Source organism: Panthera pardus, unplaced genomic scaffold, assembly GCF_024362965.1.
Source record: "Panthera pardus isolate Hobbes unplaced genomic scaffold, ASM2436296v1 HiC_scaffold_3, whole genome shotgun sequence".
NCBI lineage: Eukaryota > Metazoa > Chordata > Mammalia > Carnivora > Felidae > Panthera > Panthera pardus.
In genome coordinates, this window is record NW_026526876.1 from 39,852,372 (window position 1) to 39,874,189 (window position 21,818).

General features: G+C 43.9%; 1 protein-coding gene across 3 annotated transcripts in view; it reads right to left on the bottom strand.

Moving 5' to 3' along the window:
* CA10 (carbonic anhydrase 10) overlaps positions 1-21,818 on the bottom strand; it is a 498,188-nt gene that overhangs the window by 15,121 nt on the left and 461,249 nt on the right. For all 3 annotated transcript variants that reach the window (XM_053892841.1, XM_053892842.1, XM_053892840.1), the window contains 2 exons: positions 9,522-9,617; positions 4,927-4,999 (listed from right to left, as the gene is read on the bottom strand). In XM_053892841.1, the coding sequence (XP_053748816.1) occupies positions 4,927-4,999; positions 9,522-9,617 (169 nt within the window). The remainder of the gene's footprint in view (positions 1-4,926; positions 5,000-9,521; positions 9,618-21,818) is intronic.

The following is a 21,818-nucleotide window of genomic DNA, read 5'->3' on the forward strand; positions in this document are numbered from 1 at the left end:
CTCCACACCTCTTCTTGGATGCCCAATAGACATCTCAAGCTTAACACATTAGAAAATTCTGATTCCTTTCCCCACCCACGAATATGCTTCATCTCAGTCTTCCCCATCTCCACTGATGAGAGTGTCCTCCCTTCAGTTGCTCGGGCTAAAAGCCTTACAGTCATCTTTGATTCCTCGCTTTCCCTCATATCACAAATCTGATCTATCAAGAAATCTTGTGGTTCTTCCTTCAAAATATACCCAAACATTTCTCACCACCCCATCCACATTGGCCTGGGATTACTATTGACATTGTCAAGTCACTTGGATTGTTGCAAATTATCTCCCAATGTTGACCTTTGCTCCTCTACTGTCTCCTTCCAATGAAGCGACCAGAGTGATCCTTATCAGCAGATGGTGTCACTGCTCCAAGTCTTAGACTGATTTCTCCTAACAATGGCCTCCAAGAGAAAGAATGATGGGGAAGATTGACCCCCATCTGGAACAAATGTCTATGCCTTCTCTGGTTACTCTGTTTGCCAATGATGGCAGTGCTGCTGTGTCCTTCTGGATGACGCTGATTTCCACTGGTGGTCCAATGCCAAGGCATAGGCAAGAGTTGCAGAGAGCTTAGGATGGAATGAACCTGAACTTTCTTTCTTTTTTTTACTATGAAATTCATTATCAGATTGGTTTCCATACAACATCCAGTGCTCATCCCAATAGGTGCCCTCCTCGATGCCTATCACCTGAACTTTCAATGTGCCCACAAGTTCTGTGGCTAGTGTATGTCCCTTCCAAGTGGAAACAAATGCAAAATGCGAGGAGATGACTCTTGACATAGAACCAAAGTTAGAATTAAGAAAAAAACATGCTGATGAGTTTCATGCAATGTGAAAGGATCAGCCTTACAACTAGTTCTAAGACCTCAGAGGTAAGGTTTTTCTCTATCCCTAGAGAGGAAGCATGATGGGAGGATGAGGGCATAGAAAAGTTCTTAGGAGGACTTATGTTTGAATCCTTGTTCCTTCACTATGGAGGACCAGATTACTGTTCAGGGAATGTTCACTCCCTTCCCATCCCCACCTCCATGGGAGGATTCTGAGGTTGGGCTTGGCCATGTCTCTTTCTTTGGCCAGTTAAAACTGGATAGAAGTGACAGTGTGTGAGTTTCAAGCCTACACCATAAGTAACATCACACATTTCTGACCTTCACCATCAGAAGTACTTGCCATGGGTATCTTCCTGATCCCAGAGAAGTGACAGCCAAGCCACCCAAGCTGCAGCAGGAAATATCAATGCTGCTTGTTGAATGTTTGTTTGTTATGCAGAAGTTGCTGACATACACAATCACTTACTAGATGTATGTCCTTGTCAAATCGTTTCACTTCCTGGGCCTTGGTTTCCTCATATGTACACTGGGATAGCAAATCATACCCACTTTGAAGGTGGGTACTTTGGGAACACTAGGTAAGGTGTTGCATGAAAGCTATTAGCACAGAGCCTGAAATGTTGAAGGTACTCAGTGTCGCTTCCCTACTCCTGATACTCAGCACATTGTGGAGTGCGTACCATGTCTAAGTGAGTGGGGCAAGTTGAAGTTATGCTGGGGTGTCATTTTGAGTAGCAGCAGAAGAATGGGCTGGTTGGGAGAGTGGGTGTGGGTCGGGGTCATGTGTCCCTGGGGAGTGTGGTTGGGTGGCAGTGGGGGAAGGGGTTGATTTCTTTCAATCTTACTTAGAAGTACAGAAGCAGGGTAGCCTGATGGATGTCCCTGATCAGGTGGTGGTGTCTCCACTGGAACTCAGCGGCTGATGCTAGCACGTCTCCAGAGCCTCTGGGGAGGCTTCCAGGCTTGTGTTTCCCACCCACTGCCTGCTTCCTAGTAAATGATTCCTGCTTCAGAACATCCCCCACTTGCTACCAGGCCAACTTTCCACAGGCTGGCTGCGTCAGAGAGTTTAGCGGATGGAAGAGTGCTGGTGCTCTCCTGCTGAGCAAATCAATCCCTTTTGGCCACAGTGTCCTGCACATAGCAGCGTCGAGGTCATTCCCACTGGTAGGGCCATCATTATCCCTGTGGCGCCTGATAAAGGTGCTACTGGGAATGCCTCCATTATTGCCCAGAGTGTAAGAGCACAAATACCTGTGATTATGGGGCCAAAAGCAGTTACCTCTCCCCATGTGGGGTCTCTTTATCTTGCTTTCATTCCCTTTCTCTTCCCTTCGCCATGACAGATAGATTATGAGGGACAGAAGGAGAAGGGGGTGCTCCCACTCTCTTCCATTTGCATTTCTAGGGGTGAGGGCGTTTATGCAAATCAGTCTTCTGCAGAAACTCCTCAGCCTGGCATCAAGACCCTTCGATATCTGGACCCAAATGACCTCTCCTGTCACTCTCTCTGCCCCTGTCACTAACACTGCAGGGGCCACTCATTCCTCTATTAATTCAAGCCTAACCCATGTTTATTGTGGGCGCTGCAATGGATAGCTGATGAAGGCAGAGTTCCTTCCTCTGAACCCTTCACAGTCCTTGTAATGCTCTTCTTGCTTTGGATGTGGCCCTCTGTGCTTGGAATGTCCTCCCTCCTTCCCTCTTTTTCCTTTCTGCCATCCCCCCCTCCTTCCTTCCTTCCCTCCCTCTTCCTCTTTTTCCTCCCTTGCTTCCTTCCTTCCTCCCTCTTTTCTTCTCTCCCCTCCCCCCCTTTCCCACATCTCTCTTTCTCCAGCAAAGTTATTCATTGATTCAGTCCTTATTTTAAAGGCACCTGCTTTGTGCACCCGTGCCATGTATTCTAGGCAGTTTTTCCATGATCCCAAAGAGTTCTCTCCAGTTTTTTTTTTTTTTTTGCATTATGTTTGTTACATAAATCTCTATAATGCACTACCGTATGTCTGTCTCCCGACCTAGAGTGAGGACCCTGTGGACAGAAAACACGTCCTGTTGATCTATCTTGTGGCACCTAGGATCCACTCAGTAAATATTTGTGGAGTGAGTGAACAACTGAATGAAGGTCTTGGGTTTTCACATTGTGATCCACTTCAGCTATTGTCAAAGTCGTCCTTCTCAATCCCCACGTTGCTGATGGGGCGGCAGTCAGCAGGGATGCCTCATTCAAAACAGATGAAACTGAAGTTTCCCTTACCCACAAAAGGGCCATCTGTCATTGGTTCTGACAAGATCTGTCCCCCTGGCTCTCCAGCCCCTTGTTTGCACAAGGATTGGTACCGGTTCCTGAGGAAGGCCACCTTTCTGTAGCTCAGACCCCCGTGGAGGGTTTCATTTTCGACAGCAGCCACATCACTTAATATTAATCAGACCTGTGCTGGGGGTGGGTTGGGGGAGGAAAGTCCCACTAATGAGTGACTCTGCAGCTGGCAATCTGTTAGATTGTGTGTTGGGGCTTAATGTGTGATTTCATGGCTTTTCACGGTCTCTAAACTGCAAATTCAAGATTATTTGAAAACATTGTATTTAATTTTCATGCTTTTTTAATCAAAAAAAGTTAAAAGACTAATAATATTTTATGGGCAGTTATAAAATGTGCTCTTTGCACACAAAATAGAAAAGCCTTCCTTAGATGAGTAACTTGAGTGTATACTGAGAGAGGACTCCATAGGGGCTCTGGTGAGGAAGGGCGGGTAGGTTTTGGAGACAACTCATTCTTCCAGGTGATGTCCATCTAGGGGGACTGTGATTCTCCAAGTTCATTCGTCACCCCCACTGCCCCACACCCCAACCTTTTCATATGGAAGTGACTTGGCAATGAGCACTTGTGGGGAGGGCTGGTGTCTGGCCATTTTTATACTTCGGGAGACTTGCCTGGTGTCTGTCATGGGCAGGTGTGTGGAAAATGTTTTCTGAATGCGTGAATAAATGAATGAGGGAAGGGTTCTCCATACTCTCCTTCCAGCAGTCCACGGAGACCCGAAAGCATTCACTCTGTCTTTCCCCCATCACCACTGGAAGCAGAAACAGCAGACAGAGCTGAGCTCCTGGCTTGGCGAAAGGGTGCTCCGCAAGGATGTGGGTATAAGAATGTTTGCATTTTGCTTTTTACTTCGGTGAAGTCATGATCTACCTATTGCTTAATTCAAAATCCCAGACCCAGAAGGACCCTAGAAACCTGAAGTTGAACTTCTTCACTTTATAGATGAAGAAACAGAGTTAACATGAAGAGGCTCCTTGCTTAAGGACAAAGTCAGGACCTGAATCCCACTTTTCTGCTCCTTCCTAATTAATTTAAAAAATAGTTTTTCCTGTCCTACTTCTTTCATCTCGAGGTGTGAGGTATAACTTTTCCTAGACCCTGCAACTTCTGGGATTGCTCTGGGGGACACAATAGTTCCCTTTTCCTTCTTCCCCTTTCAACTTTGCAATGTTCTTTCTTTTCTGCTTAAGGATCCTGGGGAGAAAACATTCTAGAAACCTGAAGGCATGGAAATGGACAGAGTCCTCTAGAGCAGGAGATCACACATAGCAATGAAGAAAGATGCCACCCTGCCTTGGCCTGAAAAGGGACTCAGTGACAGAGAGAGGGAGATGTGGTCCAGCTCTGGAAATGTTGAGGTTGGATCCAAACTACCTGGTGAATGCTTTTTCAATCACATAACTGGCAGAGCCCCAAATGTGGCCAGCTGACATGGTGGAGTTTGTGAGCTAGTGGAGTCCCCCAGCTCATTACCAATCCATGGGATAACGATGACCATCATCATAATAATCATTATCGCCTTAGACAGGCGTGGATGACAAAGACACCCCGGGGACGTCCTTTTGAAATGAGCTGCTTCTTAGCCAACCCTGACTCTCCAGAGTGACTTTCTAGAGAATTAAAGGATCATGAAGCTGAAAGAGGCCCTCTGAGATCATCAGTTCTGGCTTTCTGCCTTCAGACAGGACTAACCTTTATAGAATAGTTGCTGTATAGGAAATTGAACCAAACTTACTTTTATATGTTATTCTTGTGATAGTATCTCTGTTGAGCATTCGATTAAGAAATGGGTTTGATGAATCAGAAACCTAGGAGAGAAAAGAAAATATTAATGACTGGGCAGTACTATCCCAGGATGAACACTGCCTCCATGCATTCACGTATTCATTCATATTTACTGAGTGCCTACCATGTGCCAAACACCGTGGTGGCTGGAAATTCAGACATTAAATACACAGACTATGCTTTCAAGAAATCCCAGTCTAGAGAAAGAAGACAGGTGAGTAAATGAATGGTTATAATAGAATGTAAAGAGTGCTATGATAGAATCACAGGTGTGATGATATTAGAGGAAGTTCACTTACCTGGGGCATCTGGGGAGCTAAGGAATGAGATGAGTCTTGAAGGATGGGTGGAAGTTATAAGGTGCTTTGCTGGTAGAGTGTGCAAAAGGAGGGAAGGGTAAGGAAAAAAATTACATACAGAGAATATGTGCATACGGACATGAGGGAGTGAGAACTAGTTATACTTAGGCAAGTACTTCCGGGGGAAAGATGAAAGGTGAGGCTAGAGAGGTAGGTAGGCAGGGGTTAGCTCATATCAGGCTTTGAATGTCATGTGAGGACATTTTAAGCTTTATTCTGTAGGGATGAGGAACCATCAAAGAGTTTTAAGTAGAGGGTAGGGAATGACATTTCAGGAAAGGGACAGTTAATCTAAGTAGACAGAGAGAAAGAGTACCCAGAAGAGAGGTATTAGGAGATGAAAAAAAACTCTCGAAGACTATAGAACCTTATATCACTGCTTATTATCACAAGAATAAAATATACCATAAGCCATGCCATTCAGTCAACCAATCATCCATCCACGCGTCCATCCATACACCCACCCATCCATCCATCCATCCATGCATCTATCCATGCGCCCATACATCCAATCGATATTTACCAAGTGCTTATTACAAGCCAAACATTGTACTAGATGTTCAGGGATCAGTTCTCATTTTGTACCCATGCCCTCAGGTCTCCAAATTCCTTCATTGGGAGAACAAGGCAAGCTTCGAGGGTCTTAAGCCAGAGGACCACCATTTGGAGACTGTGATGTGCCCTCAAATAGCTGTGCACACTGTTTTATTTACCACCTCCCTTCTACTCAGTCTTTTCCAAAGTATGAGGATTCATCTAGTCATTTCTCTCCTACTTCTCTCAGTTCTGCAATTTACGCCTCAGCTGCTAATTGGATGCTGTGACACATCAGCATTTTAGATTTGATTTATTCTGAGGGCGGGAAAAATTGTAGCAGATGATGATTATTATTATTAGATAAGCAACAGGTAATTTTTAGTTTGGAGAAAGCACAGACTGTTTATTTTCCCTCCATCTGTCTCTCCTTTCCCACACAGTTTCCTGGGTGTGAGACAAACGCACACCGGCGGGGGGCTTGGTGAGTGACAATGCTCAGTGGAGTTCTTCAAAGCCACCCCCAAATGGAGAGAAGTCCCAAAGCAAACACTGCTGCTCCTCAGAAGCTTTTGTGGCAAATTTAGCTTCTCCTTTGACATCCTGTTTGGCCATTTAAAACATAGCTTGAAGCCACCTGTTTGTGCCAATTCACATGAAAAGAGAGATAAAAAGATACCGCCACGGCAGGTAAGGAATCTGCTGTCCCCCTTAAGTGGGTGCCCTGGGCTCCTGGTACCCGGTGAGTCTGGACAGCGCTAACGTTGGGACTGGACCCTTTTGAAAAGCTGATTAAAAATAACTGACAAATTTCCAAAGTGCACACAGATGATTTGTGGGCTCTAGTGTGTTCGCGGCGTGGGAGGGAGGATAAAGTATGTACTGGGTATAAGTGAGCTTAAGTGGGAAGTTAATGGTGTGTGATTGAGCAGTAATTACAGCCAAACCTCAGCTCCCTGTGGTCATGGGAAGGATGGGGGATTAGAAGGGGACAGAGATAAATAAAACCCCCAGACAAACAATTCCCTTATTTTAGCCAACAACTCCAACCTTTCAACGACTCAGCTTTCAGCAGGGTGCCATCTCTAGGGATCTGCTTACCTAGAGGTGGGGGCCTCTCGTTTTCTATGCCTGCCTACCAGGCAGGGAGCTGGGAAGAAGAGGCAGAAAAATCAGAAGGAGGGAAGGACCACCAGAGCCTGTGTGCCCTTAGTGCTAAGGGCTTAGGTTCACCTCATTTCTAGGCCCGTGCCAAGTACAGGACCCGCCTGTGTCCCACATTCAATCAGTGTTTCGGGATGAGTAAATGACAAGTCTCAGCTTGGATAACTCACTGTGAAGCATCTGGGAGTTGATTATGTTGGACAAAGATAGAAATGCTGTGGCTTATTTTGTTTGAGGTCTGGCCAGAAAGTGTCAGCTTTGCTCAGGAAAAGACTGGAAGCATCCCTAGGGGCCAAACTGGCCTGAGAAGGTGCAGGCGTTAGTCCTCACCTTTTCACTGACTGCAGGGGCAGAGGCGGAAGTTCCTCCAGCAACCCGCAGGGACGCAGCCAAGACCTGTGTCAGTATTCTTGGTGCACAGCGTGCTCCTGCCAGAGCTGGTGAAACACGCCCATAGTTTGCTGTTGAGGAGGCTGACTTCCTGGAGTATCAATCATCCTGTCAGCTGTAATGTGCCTGAGCTTCCAGGATGACATCTGCTGACTCAGGTGCTTTGAGCAAAGTGAGGCAGTCAAGGGCCAAGGCTGAAGCACCCACCAAAGGACGGGCATTGTTGGGCAGCCCAGGTTGGCTGACATGGAACCCTGGCATCGGGAAAGCCAATGAAGGAGGTGAGCTCCCAGGCATGCATGATGCAATATTGTGACACAGCAATGAGCATGGTCCAGGATGAACACACTAGCTGTTACCAATGTCATGACTGTGGCTGGTTGAGGGATATGGGAATTGGCCTTGTGCTTGTGGGTAGCATAGGGATGTGGGGGAGATGTTTATGAATATCATGTTCTGTCTTCTTCATCTCAGTTGCTTTCTCCATGCTCTGTTGCGGAGGCATATAGTGTGAATAAGGTCATAGTATTAAAATCAAGGAAGACCTGGTCTCCATTCCTGGATGGGCTGTTAAGAGCTACATACACTTGGGTGGAAAGCCAAGATTCTCTGAGCCATTTTCCTCATCTGCAAGATAAGGACACTAATGCCTACCCCACAGACTCATTATTTGGGTTAAGTAATAAAATCTCTGTAAAATACACATCTCCATTGCCTGGAATTCAGGAATCTGTGTTCATTATAACAGGGTCTGTGACAGCACCAAGAGGTGTAGGGCAGGGACTGGCAGGATTCGTGCTAGGATCAATTTTCCTTGGGGCATCACATCAGGTACTCAGAAGGCATGGCAGCCTAAAAATATGCTTCCTTGGCCAACAGCCCCTTCCTATATTTGCTGATGACAAGCTACAGGAGTTTGGTGGCCAACATGTCACAAATGCCTCTGCCCAATGTACAGTTCTGCCCAGGCCACAAAAAAGGCCTGATGGGAACCAGGTGAGGGAGAGGAACTCAGGAGGTGGCATGGGCTCTGGAGAAGGATGACCAGATGGCACAAAGTGCCTATTGCAAAGGGTGATGCTTTTGGGGAGGGAATAGTGGGTATAGTGCCTGGGGTACCCCCATGCCTATTGTCCTAAGCAGTGATGATGTCACCACGAGAACTCTGTTAAAAACCCCCAGTAGCAAATGCTGGATTTCTATTGATCATATCCACCAGATTCCAAGTTCCAACTGGGGCACCTCCTCTCACAATCTGGCCAAAACTTCCCAAGGGGCTGACACGGCAACTTCCAACTTTTGGAACTGTCACACATGCCTTTTGTTTTTTTTCTCTCTCTCTCTCTCTTTCTTTTTCCAATTGGAAAGACATTTCTTCTTTGTCCATTTTCTTTTAACTGTGCATACCTGCTTCACTCCATATCTGTCAAAATGCTCAAGGGGAGTATTTTTTTTTTTTTTAACAACTTAGAATTTTCACGGCTGGAGATCTGTCGTTGTCGTTGACTGTTAGGGAGGTGTAGAGTCTCCTAAGAATGTCATAAAGTCAGCCATGGTGATCTTTGCTTAATTTCTCCTGGGGATACTTATGAGGGAAAGGGGAGGATGGGAGGTGATGTTCAGAGCATCTTCAGGGAAGCTGGAGGGAGCTGTTCAGGGCAGTGCGGGAGGGGAGGGACATCCCACATTGCCCTTGCATCTCTGTTTCCAAGGGGCAACTGGTGGACAGGAGTGTGATCCTGTGGGCTGTCAGGGAGCCACCCCTCCCCTTCTGTTGCATCCTTTTGAATCTTTTGCATGATGTGGGACCTGAAGCCTGTCCCTGGATCTAGCACGCATTTTCTTTCTGAGACAAAGGCTGCCTAAATCCTCAGGCCCCTGATGCTATGAAATGGAAGAACCATCATTTTGTTGAGTCTTCATGAAAGAGACCTCTTTTTTCATAGATCTCATGGATATAAAAGTCACCACCCTGCAGCTTTTCCTGGGCATGGACATCACCCCTTTTGTTATTTCTAAGATCCAACAGAGACTAAGCTGGTATTCTGACCTGGGGTGGGAATGGCAAGAAAAGAACGAAAGAACGAAAGACACTTACTTTTATAAATATAGAAACTACCACCAATCCATTAGGGCTTTTTGCGGCTTCTGTGACATTTGTGTATAACTCATGGTTATAGTGGATGAGCTGCACCTGGCAGGAGGGAAAAACAGCAGTAAGAACAACAGTCTCACATGAAAAGGTGTGAGGCACAGCATAGCCACCCTACAGAAGGGTTCACCATAAGGTGTATTGTAGAACAATTGTAAAGGCAATCTTGTAATTGAAAGCAATTCAGGGAGGTGTGTGTGTGTGTGTGTGTGTGTGTGTGTGTGTGTATAATGCATGCACACACACACAGAAAAGAACCCATACATATTTGCAAATGTTTTCTGGTAATAATCATGCCTTTAATAAGCTCAGTGCCCATCTGGCTCTGGCTCCAACCCAGGACATTCCCCCTAAAGTGTGTGTAAAGTGAGTTTCCCTTATTAGGAGTAGAACTGCCCTGTAGGGGTGGACGCGCTCTCCCGGCTGCATCCACAGCTGTCACTGGCACTGAGTGAATCTTCCTCATGGCCTTGGGCAAGCAGGGAATGGTTAGGTTCTGAGTTAGCCCAGTGACTCTGAGAGGACAGTGGCCAGCCTATGAAATGTCGAAATCCTGACAGAGAGAGAGTGATGGCTGAAGCTCCTGATGCACCAATCTGCCAAGGTCATCTGACCGTGCGGGACTCAATTCCCTCCTTGCTCAGTGAAAGTCAGCACTCTGCTTGTTGAGCCTTTGTGCCATAGTTAGTGTGGGTAGCACATGGAGTCTTGGATCTTGGCTCCAGAAAACTAGGGTTTCCCTCTTTTACTTAATTTTTTGAAAATTATTTTCTAAGAAATTTTGAAACATAGCACACAAACATGTTCAACTAATGCCCCACCAATTTTTAGCCATATGAATAATTTACTCCACCTCACTGAGACTTGATTGCTTCCTCTGAAAAACAGGTGTGATTTTCTCCTTAGAATTCATCTCAGGCTGTGGTTTTAAAATAGATTTTTAAAAAAATCATGGAGGTATAATATTTGTAACAAGCTAAAAAAAGTTTCCCTCCACCTTTGTGTAATCCTAGCCCAAGCAATATGACTATTAACAGCTTAGCATCTATCCTTCCAGATATATATTTTTTATGCTTATAGATCACACACAGATACACATGTAGGGTTTAAGAAATCATATAGGTCTAAGATCTATAAATTCCTAGGATCATCTAGGATCCTAGAAATTTTCTAGGATTGATAAATTCCTAGAAACACACAACCTACCAACACTGAATCAAGAAGAAATAAAAACCTGAACAGATTAATACAAATAAAGAGAACTGAAGTAGTAATCAATCTCCCACCCCCCAACAAAGAAAAGCCCTGGACCAGATGGCTTTGTGGGTGAATTCCACCAGTCATTCAAAGAAGAACGCATACTGATCCTTTTTAAACTCTTCCAAAAAATTGAAGAGAGAATACTTGCAAATCTGTGAGGCCAGCATCATCCTGATACCAAACAAAGCCAAAAACTTTAAGAAAAGAGAATTATAGGCCAATATCCCTAATGAACACAGAGGCAAAAAACCTCACTAGAATTCTAGCAAACTGAATTCAATAACACATTGAAAGCATTATACATCAGGACCAAGTAGGATTTATTCCTGGGACGCAAGGATGGTTTAACATATGTAAATCAATTGGTGTGACCTACCACATTAACAGAATGAAAGATAAAAACCACATGACCATCTCAATAGATTTAGAAAAAGCATCTGGCAAAATTCGCCATCCATTCACGACAAAAACTCTCAACAAAAGCAGGTATAGAAGGAACTTACCTCCACACAATAAAGGCCATATATGAAAAGCCCATAGCTAACATCATAATCAATAGGGAAAAACTGAAAACTTTTTCTTTAAGATCCATTACAAGGCAATGATACCCAATCTTTCCACTTCTAGTCAACATAGTGCTGAATGTCCTAGGCATAGCAATTAGATAAGAAAAAGAAATAAAAGGCATCCAAATCAGAAAGAAAGGAGGAAAATTATCTCTCCAGATGAAATAATCATATATGTAGAACACACTGAAGATTCCCCCACAACAAAAAACTGTTAGCACTAATAAATGAATTCAGTAAAGTTGCAGGATACACATTCAGCACACAAAAATTGGTGGCATTTCTATACACTAACAATGAAGTATCTGAAAAGGGAATTAATAAAGTCAATCTCATTTACAATAGCAACAAAAAGAATAAAATACAGTTGACCTTGAACAACACAGGTTTGAACTGAGCTGGTCCACTTACATGCAGATTTGTTTTTTTTTTTTTTATAAATACAGTACAATATTGTAAATATTTTTTCTCTTCCTTATGATTTTCTTAATGACATTTTATTTACTCTAGCTTACACAGGTAAGCTTACCTGTTACCTTAACACAGGTATGTACAAAATATGTGTTACCTGACTTTATGTTATCTATAAGGCTTTTGGTCAATAGTAGGCTATTAGCAATTAAGTTTGTGTGAAGTCAAAAGTTCACAAGGATTTTTGACTTCATGGGGGTTGGTACCCTTAACCCTCACATTGTTCAAGGCTCAACTGTACTTAAGAATAAGCTTAACCAAAGAAGTGAAAGGGTTGTACACCAAAAACTATAAAGCAGTGATGAAAGAAAATTAAAGAAGACACAGATAAATGAAAAGTCATCCTGTGCTCATGGGCTGGAAAAATTAATATTAATATTGTTAATGTTCATACTACTATTCAATTAAGTCCCTATCAAAATTCCAATGGCATTCTTTACAGAAATAGAACAAACCTTCCTAAAATTAATATGGAACCACGTAAGACTCTGAAAGAGACAAAGCAATCTTGAATAAGAAGAACAAAGCTTCCTGATTCCACAATATACTTCAAAGCTATAATAATTTTATGTCAGTATAGTACTGACATAAAAACATGTATGGACTGGTGGAACAGAATGAAGGGCCCAGAAATAAATCCATACACTTATGGTTAACAGATCTTCAACAAGTATGCTAAGAATACACAATGGGCAAAGGATAGTCTCTTCAGTAAAAGATGTTGGGAAAATTGGATATCCCATGAAGAAGAATGAAATTGGACCCTATCTTACATCATATATCAAAGTTAACTTAAACTAAAGACTTATAGATAAGACCTGAAACAGTAATATAGTAGAAGAAGACACAGGGAAAAAGCTTCTTGGCAATTTTTGGTCATGACACCAAAAAGTACAGGCAATAAAAGCAAAAGCAGACAAGCAGGATTGTCTCCAACTAAAAAGCTTCTGCACAGCAAAGGAAACAATCAAACAGTGAAAAGGCAACCAATAGGATGGAGAAAATATTCTCAAACCATGTATCTAATGAGGGGTCAATATCCAAACTATATAGGAAACTCATACGACTCATTAGCAAAAAACCAAATAGCCTGGTTAAAAATAGGCAAAGGACTTGAATTGACATTTCTCAAAATAAGACACACAAATGGCCAATAGGTACCTGGAAAGGTACTCAACAGCAACCGTCATCAGGAAAATGCCAATCAAAACCACAATGAAATATCACTACACACTTGTTAGAATAGCTATGGTCCAAAAGACAAGAGATCACAAGTGTTGGTGAGGATACAGAGAAAAGGGAACCCTTGTAGTCCGTTGATAGGAATGTAAACTGGTATATCACCATCATGGAAAACACTATGGAGGTTCTTCAAAAAGTTAAAAATAGAACTACCATTTGATTCAGCAATACCATTCTGGGTATAGATCCAAAGCAAATCTGGATCTCAAACAGACATCTTCAGTCCTATGTTCATTGCAGCATTATTCACAATATCCAAGATATGGAGATAACCTGTTTCTATTGATGAATGAATGGATAAAGTAACTGTATAAAGGAAAATAAGATGGAATATTATTTATCCATAAAAATGAAAGAAATCCTGCCATTTGTGACAACACGGATGAACCAGAAGGACATCATTCTAAGTGAAATAAGGCAGACCCAGAAAGACAAATACTGTCTAATCTCACTTATGTAAAGCATCTAAAATAGTCAAACTCATAGAAACAAAGAATAGCTTGGTGGTTGTCAAGGGATGGGGGAGGGAGGGGAAATGAGAGGTTGGTCAAAGGGTTCAAAGTCTCAGTTATGCAAAATAAATGAGTTCAGGAGCTCTGAGTACAGCCCGGTGATGATAGTTAACAATAGTGCACTGTATACTTGAAATTTGCTAAGAGTACAGTTCTTAAATCTTTATACACGCACGCACAATAGTAACTATGTAGAGGTGATGGATATGTTATTTAATTTGTCTGTGGTGATCTTTCCAAAATATATTCACATATCAAAACATCAAGTTACACACCTTAAACATACACAATTTTTACATTTCAAAGAAAACTCAAAAAGTTGTTAAAAAAATGAATAAACCCAGTAACAATGGGATAATTTCTAAGTATGATTGTGGACTTGATTTGTTAAATTTAAAAATAGTTTGTGGCTGTCTTTATAAGTCAGTGTGTACAGAGCTACCTAAGTCTTTACAATAGCTGTACAATTTTCTGTTGCACGAATGCCCCACAACACATTTAACTAGCCTCTTACTAGCTTTCTGGTTGTTTCAATTTTTTCTTCTCTCTGATAAACAATGTCACAGCAAGCTGAGCATATATCTCTCTGTAGTGGTGTTAACATTTTCCACAGGCTGATTTGAGAATCTAGTAAGATAGTGTATGTAAAATGGTTTTGTGCCTCTGAAAAGTTTAAGTGTATTCATTATTACCAATATCCTGTAACACATTAAAAAAAAGGAAGTGAAGTTTCAGAAGCTAAGGAAGTCAATGATAAAAAAACAAAAAAAAAGGAAAAAGGTGCTTTTCTTTGATTTTTGAAAAAACCGGAGTGCCTGGGTGGTTCAGTTGGTTAAGTGTCTGGTTTGTGAGTTTGAATCCCGCATTGGGCTCTGCATTGGCAGTGTGGAGCTGGCTTGGAATTCTCTCTTCCTCTCTCTCTGTCCCTCCCTGGTTCATGCTCTCCCTCTCTCTCAAAATAAATAAATAAACTTAAAAAGATAAACCACCTCTAACACAGTGGTTTGCAACCTTCAGGGTGCATTCAAATCACCTGGGTGCTTTTAATACCCACCTGTGCTTGCTCCCCCAATTCTGATTTAATTGATTTGGGGTGGGGAAAGAGCTCTGGGATTTGTTAAATGCTCTCCAGCTAGTGGGCAGCTGAAGTGGAGAACCAGTGCAACATAAGCAATGAGCCTCCACATCCCATCAATGCCCAATCGCATGGATAGAACCTTGGATCTGAGAAAACCCTGAACATCTTGAGTCAGTAGAGCTTTTCATGGAGGGAGCACGGTATTGCTGCTCTTGAAATATCCTACGTGCGTATTGCTTTTTCACTTCTTGTGCGTTTTGCCAATGGTGGCAGATGGTCATACAGCAGCTCTTCTGCAATCAGAAAGTCAACCATAGGCAGGGGCTGGCAAGTGTGGTCTGCCAGTTTATCAGGCAGGTTGTTCAGGCCTATGCTTATCATTTGCCTTCCTCCCTCCCACTCACCCACACACACAGCCAGGACTTTCTGCAGGTGGAGAAGTGTTGCCATGTGGAAGAACCAGGAGCTGTAGGGGACCTGCCACACCCCCCTTCAGTGTTGAGTAAGCTTCTTAATGAGAATCAAAACACATCCTGCCATCTGCTAAGATCTTCCCACCAGGTGACCTACAAAGCCACCTGGGGATGTGCCAGTGCTACAGGGTATGCCTCGAAATTTCAGCGTGTTCTGAGAACCTGGCATTGGAGAGATGGGAAGTGGAAGGCAGTCCAGTGGAGTGGTTCTTCTCTCCAAATTACAAGACTGAAAAATGCAGGGAGAAGTCTCTTGAGCCACGAGGAGGCCCACAGGGTGGCATTCTGTAGGGGCCAGGGACTGTGAGAAAGGGGATGGTAAATATAGGTGTGAGGCTGTGCTCTGCTCTAAGCTTAAGTCGACACATCTGGCATCTTGATCTGATGTCTTGCCTCCTCTTTGTTCCAAGGTAACTTGGCTAGGATTCTGAGACCATGAGCTCTGGTTCCTATTAGGAGTCATTGATGGCCCGCTTCTTATGTTAGGTTGAACCATATGAAATTGACTTTTTGATCTACCAAAATGGTGATTTTACAGAATTAATATAATCTTAAAATAAAGCTATTTTGAATACAGCATATTCCCCCTCCCAAGGCATACAAATCAGATGTTAAAAAGATCCATAGTGCTTTCCTACTCAGTGTGTACTGCAGCGACCAGCAGCTCCATGGCCTCCAGAAGGGAACTTGTTAGAAATGTAGAGTCTTGAGCCCTACTCTAGATCTCCTGCATGAAAATCTGCATTTTAGAAAACCCCCAGTGATTTGAATGCACATGAAACTTGGAGAAACACTGGTTTAGCAGACACTGTTTGTTGGCTGGCGGAGCCCTGTCGTGTCTGGCTGTTCCCTGCTCTTCTGGTTCATTTAGACTGGGTTGAGGGGTATGTGAATTATGTATGTGAGGAGATGGGCTGAGTCCAGATCATAGAAGGCCCAGAAGATGACCTATGGAAGGGTTCTGAGCAGAGGGTAAGATAATCAGCATGGGCTGTAAGAAGGCAGATTAAAGCAGGGAGAGCCTGGAGGGAGGGAGGGCATACTTTCAGGAGGCAGCTATTTCAGGCAGACAGTGTTCCGTAGGAGCCTCAGAATGTGTATGTGTTTGGGATGAGTGGGAACTCCCAAGCCTCAGAACTGTCAGGAGCCCCAGAAGACCCTACGAGGCAGCTTGGCAGTGGCCAGGCTTCCTGTTTCCACTTGTCAGGACACAATTCTGGCATTAAAGCAAAGAGCAGAAGATGTATGGGGCCTGCACCAGCTCACGTACCACAAGTAGGGCTTCCCTGTGAAAAAGAGCTACCTTCCAGGTCCCTTCAGTGGCAATTATAGTTCCTGCAGCTGTTGCTTTGTTCGTCTGCAGCCAGGCACCGGGATGCCAATCAAGCACCCACTAACCACTCACGATGTGCATGGTGTGGGTGGAGGTGGGAGAAGAGGGTCTACTGTTGGTCCTGCTGTTGATTTGGGTTGGTGGGGGGAGCAGCCACGTACAGGGTGTAGCTTGCTAGTTAGATTGGCAGGTGGATTCTGAAAGGGATGTCTATGGATTACTTCTTGCCAGTTACAGGTAATATTTTAAAACCCAATGCCTACAAATTTAGAATTTTTAATAATTTGCATGAGCACTCAGGTATGGCCTGAGACTCAACTTTGGCATTTACTCAAGGTAATCAGTGTCTGACATGAAATAAGGGATAGCAAGTGGATGTTTGACCTCTTAGCAAGTGCAAGGACACGAAGATAAGAGGGGACAATGTGGAAACTGCTCACAAAAGCAAACTCTTTGGGGGCTATTAGTGACATGCTAATTAAGCACCAAGTTTAGTTATTCATTAAAGAGATGCCCCAAGGGCTTTTGCCAGCCTCATTGGAATTACCACGTGAAGTGTTAACTCTGGATTACAGGAAATTATTTTATAATCTTGACTTCTTATTAATTTAGATGGGTGCCCTCGTAGAGGGAAATGTAAGGCTGAGAAATAGCTATCTTAGAGGATGAAATAAGGTATTGTTGGTTTTTTCATGATGCTCAAGATGCGGCTCAGAGCCTGACACCAGGGTCCAGCACATTCTCTGTACTTAAGTCCTTCGTGAACTCATGGGACTCTTCCTTGTGGCACTAGCTTGAACCTTGTGTTCTCATCCCAGAACAAGCTGCTTCACTCAGACTTTTACAGGGACCTGGAATTCACTTGTTCAGAAAATCTTGGAAGGCCAACTGCATGCCGAGGCCAGCTGGGTAAGACAGATGAAGTCCTTGACCTCCTGGAGATGATTTCACATAGCATCAAGAGCTTTGAAGGAAACAAACAAGACTTTGGCTTGCAAAGTGGACGGCAGTAGTGGAGGAAATGGGGGCAGGGCATGTGGGAGCGGGGAAAAAGGTCAGGAAGTGTATTGTTGGTGAAGGCTTGTCTGCAGAGGCGACATCCAAGCTGCGTTCTGATGACGAAAAGCAGCTGGGCATACAAGACTAGAGGGAGGCTCCTAGCTGGCAGAGAGAACAGCCTATGCAAAGGGGTAGGGACAAATGGCTGAGTATGGCTGGGAAAGGGTGAAGGACCAGCTCATGGAGGGCTTTGCCGATAATGGTAAAGAGCTTTGATTTTATTCCAAGTGCAACTGGAAGTCACTGGTTTTAAGGAAGAAATCACTTGACCCAAAGTGCGTTTTTGAAAGATTTCCCAGGGCAGAGTGGAGACAGAGGAGATCTTGCCTACCCTTCTTTACCTTACAGCTCAGTTCTAGCCTCAGCTTCTCCAGGAGGACATCCTCCATGAATCACTGACCTTGAGCATCAAGTGCAGCTCCTCTCTGCTCCATGGCGCTCTCATCCAGGGTCAGGTTCAAAATATTTTACAGCTGGGATGGCCTAAGTACTGTGTGATCAGAACAGATGTAAGCCATAGACAGCTGGTACAATCGCATGGGCGCTGGATGTTATTGTTGACATTAGCCACCATCATCATTTGTTGATAATCATCACCAACACTTGCTGAACACTTATTTACGAGAGAGATAACACCAGCAGTAACATCACCTCATTTAACCCTTGCAAAATTCCATGAGTTGTGCCGTTAGGTCCATTTGAGTCATGGGGACACCGGGCCTCCATGAGATGCTTTGCTCAAAGGAGTGGTAAGAGTTGGGATTGCACGTAGTTCCTATGCCTGTAGAATTCACGCTCTACTCACATTCATGCACCATGTTATTTTGAAGCTCTTCTTTTCTCTACCTTTGAGTAAACATCTCATGGGCAGGAATGTCTTTCATCATATCATATCCTCTGTGCCTGCCATGGGACTTGCTTGGAGGAGATGTTGGCAGGTGTTTGCTGAATGAATCCCAATTTGCATACTACAGATTCTTCATCCTGGAAGGGGCCTCAGAGAAAACCCGGGCCAGCCACTTCTTTTAAAAATGAAGAAACTGAGGGGCTCCTGGGTGGCTCAGTCGGTTGGGCATCTGACTTCAGCTCAGGTCATGATCTCTTGGTCCATGAGTTCAAGCCCCGCATCAGGCTCTGTGCTGGCAGCTGAGAGTCTGGAGCCTGCTTCAGATTCTGTGTCTCCCACTCTCTCTGCCCCTCCCCCACTCATGCTCTGTGTCTCTCTCACCCTCAAAAATGAATAAATATTTTAAAAAATTAAAAAAATATAAAAATGAAGAAACTGAAACCAGAGAGGTGCCTGCCCAAGATCATATGGTCAATTATACATTGATTCATTCAAAAGCATTCAATGAGCAGCTACTAAGTGAGGGAGAAGAGTACGAGTTGGAGTTGAACAGGGAGGCAGACCAGACCATGGAGAGCCTGGCAGGCCATGCTCAAGGGTCTGGACTCCACTCTAAGGGTGGTGGAGAATTGTGTTTATGACTATACTCTTAAGACCACAGGCAAAGCTTCTGTGCCTCATAATGGAAGTGAGGAGGCTGACGTGTCTCTGGTGACAAGTATTCTCAGCTTCCAAGCTGGTAGGTCATCTTTACTAAATGAGCAGAACTGCTGCAAGCAAACTTCCAAGTCGACAGCAAGTTGTCCTTGTCACTGGTTAGGCTGAGAGCAGCCTGTGGTGTAAAGGTCTCAAACCGAGTTCACACTTTGCAGCAACGAGGTGACCTGCAGGCGCATGCCAGGCTGCTGCTTGTTCACCCTTCATGCCTCGGCATGGCTGGCCAGCTGTGTTCTCAGACTGACGTAGACACCTTAGTTCGTCTTTCTCAGTGTGGTGCTCCATTATCAGGAGCCCCTCAGTGAACCCAGGAAAGAGCAGCCTTGTAGCAGAAGACGACACACACAGCATTTGGAGTGATAACACCACCACTCTAATTTCCCCTGCTTAAATACCTCAGTGGTTTCCCAATGCTTCCGAGACAAAGACCCAAATCTGAGCACAAGCCTTGTGTGGTCCCTGGCTTGTGCAATCACGTCTCCTTGTTCTATGTGCTCTGGCCAGAGTGACCTTTTAGTCTCCCTTACACACCATGCTTCCTTCTAGGACACCATTCCCTCACCTCTGTGCCTGCCTTTTATTTACAAACTCCTTTAGATCTGAGCTTGAGGGCCACCTCTTGAGAGAGATCCCCATAACCTACCCTCATGGCATCCCGTGCCTTTCCTCTTTGAAACATATCACCGTTTTATTTCAATATATGGTGTGACTGATTAATGCTCATCACTTTCACTAGACTTTAAGCTTCATTCAGGCAAGGATGGTGTCTAATGGGTCCTGTGATGTCCCTTGTGTCCAGCACAGTACCTGGCACATATTAGCTGTAGCAAGGTAGAAACAATTGTAAAATGAGTGAATGAAGCCATGCAGGCTGGAGGTAATACAATCAAATGGGATGTCTGAGGGACAGGAAGAGCAAGGCACCTGGCTGAGCCGGTAAAGGGACAGCTTGGAATCCTAAAGGGTATCTCTAATGGGAACTCACCACTGGGTACCCCTGGGCAAGGCAGGCTCTCATTATGAACAGGGATAATAATATTAACTACTTCACAGAACTGTGCTGAGGATTTTATAAGACAAAATACAGAAAGCATTTAGCCCAAGGCCTGGCATCTAGTAAGCGCTCAGTAATTAGCTCTTCAGAATTACTAAACAAGCAATTGATAATAGAGCCCTCAGCTCCTGCAGAAACAGGGGTGATGTGTGTGCAGCCGCCTCTTCTGGGTCCTGACTTTGAGTCTGTTCACTCAGGAAGCTTGAGCAAGATGTTGCCTGTTCAGAACCTGGATCATTTTCCGATTTATCTTGTTCCGTTCAGACACCCCGTGTTCTGGAGCACCCCGTGTTCCAGGCACTGGATATGAGATGAGGGCTTTTAAAGAGAAACATATTCCCAGTAGCTCATACTATAATTGAGAGGTTGGCAGTCTTTCTGTAGAGTGAGATAGTAAATATATCCAGCTACGTGGGTTATATGGTCTCTGACACAACTCCTCAAGCCTGCTTTTGTATGAAAGCAGCCACGGACAAAATATAAAAGAATGGGTTCCAGCAAAACTCTCTGGGTTCCAGCAAAACTCTATTTTTATAAAAATGGGTGGCAGGTCGTAGCCTGCCAATCCTGCTAGCTTAAATTTGAGAGATGAATACAAAACTTCATGGGCATACGTTACCTGGTAAGTGTTCTATAAAGATAGGAAGAAAATACATGCTGAAGGAATATCAATATTAACCTCTCCTTTCTTTTTAGATGATATTGATTACCACTGTCACATTTCTATAGCCCTTTAAACATTTCAAGGACAGATTCAATTCAGGAGAGTCTGATTCGTTACAGTCAAGACACAAATTCCACCCAGCCTATACGAGACCCCAGGCATCCAGAGATGAATGGCGAATATTCGATTCCCTCAAGGAGCTCACCCATTGTACCCCATTTGTTCCCCAAATAGGCAAAAGATGAAACAAAGGCACAGAGAGGTTAGACAACTCTTCCAAGGTCACACAGCCAAGCGACTCTGGTCCACTTTGCTTTTGAGTGTACAAACATTTTCTTTCCACAAGAAAGGAAAGAGGAAAGGAAAGGTGTTTTGTATTTGAGAGCAGATCACATTTCAATATCAGTTGCTTGGAACAACAATTATAAGCTAGAACTTATTTATAGAGAGTCATTAACAAGTTTGTCTTTATGTGGAAGAGCACACGGTCTGCGGTGGAGAAGGCAGTTTGATATTTACCAACTGCCACATTCTCACCCTAAGGTTTGGCAATTATCACTGTCTGCCTGGTGACTGATCATTTCCTCCATTTTAAGACACAGAATGCAATTATGGCTAAAAATAAAAAGAAGTGCCTATAATTTCATTGACTAAAGACCCCCAAATATGGTCCAGTGATCACAGCAACCTATAAAACGTGAGTGAACTATGGTATTTTCTCCCAAAAGATAACACAACTTGGATTAAAAAATTTTTTTTAATGTTTATTTATTTCTGAGAGAGACAGAGTATGAGTGGGGGAGGGGTAGAGACACACACACACACACACACACACACAGAATCCGAAGCAGGCTCCAGGCTTTGAGCTGTCTGCACAGAGCCCAATGCGGGGCTCGAACCCACGAACTGTGAGATCATGACCTGAGCCAAAGTCGGACGCTCAACTGACTGAGCCACCCAGGTGCCT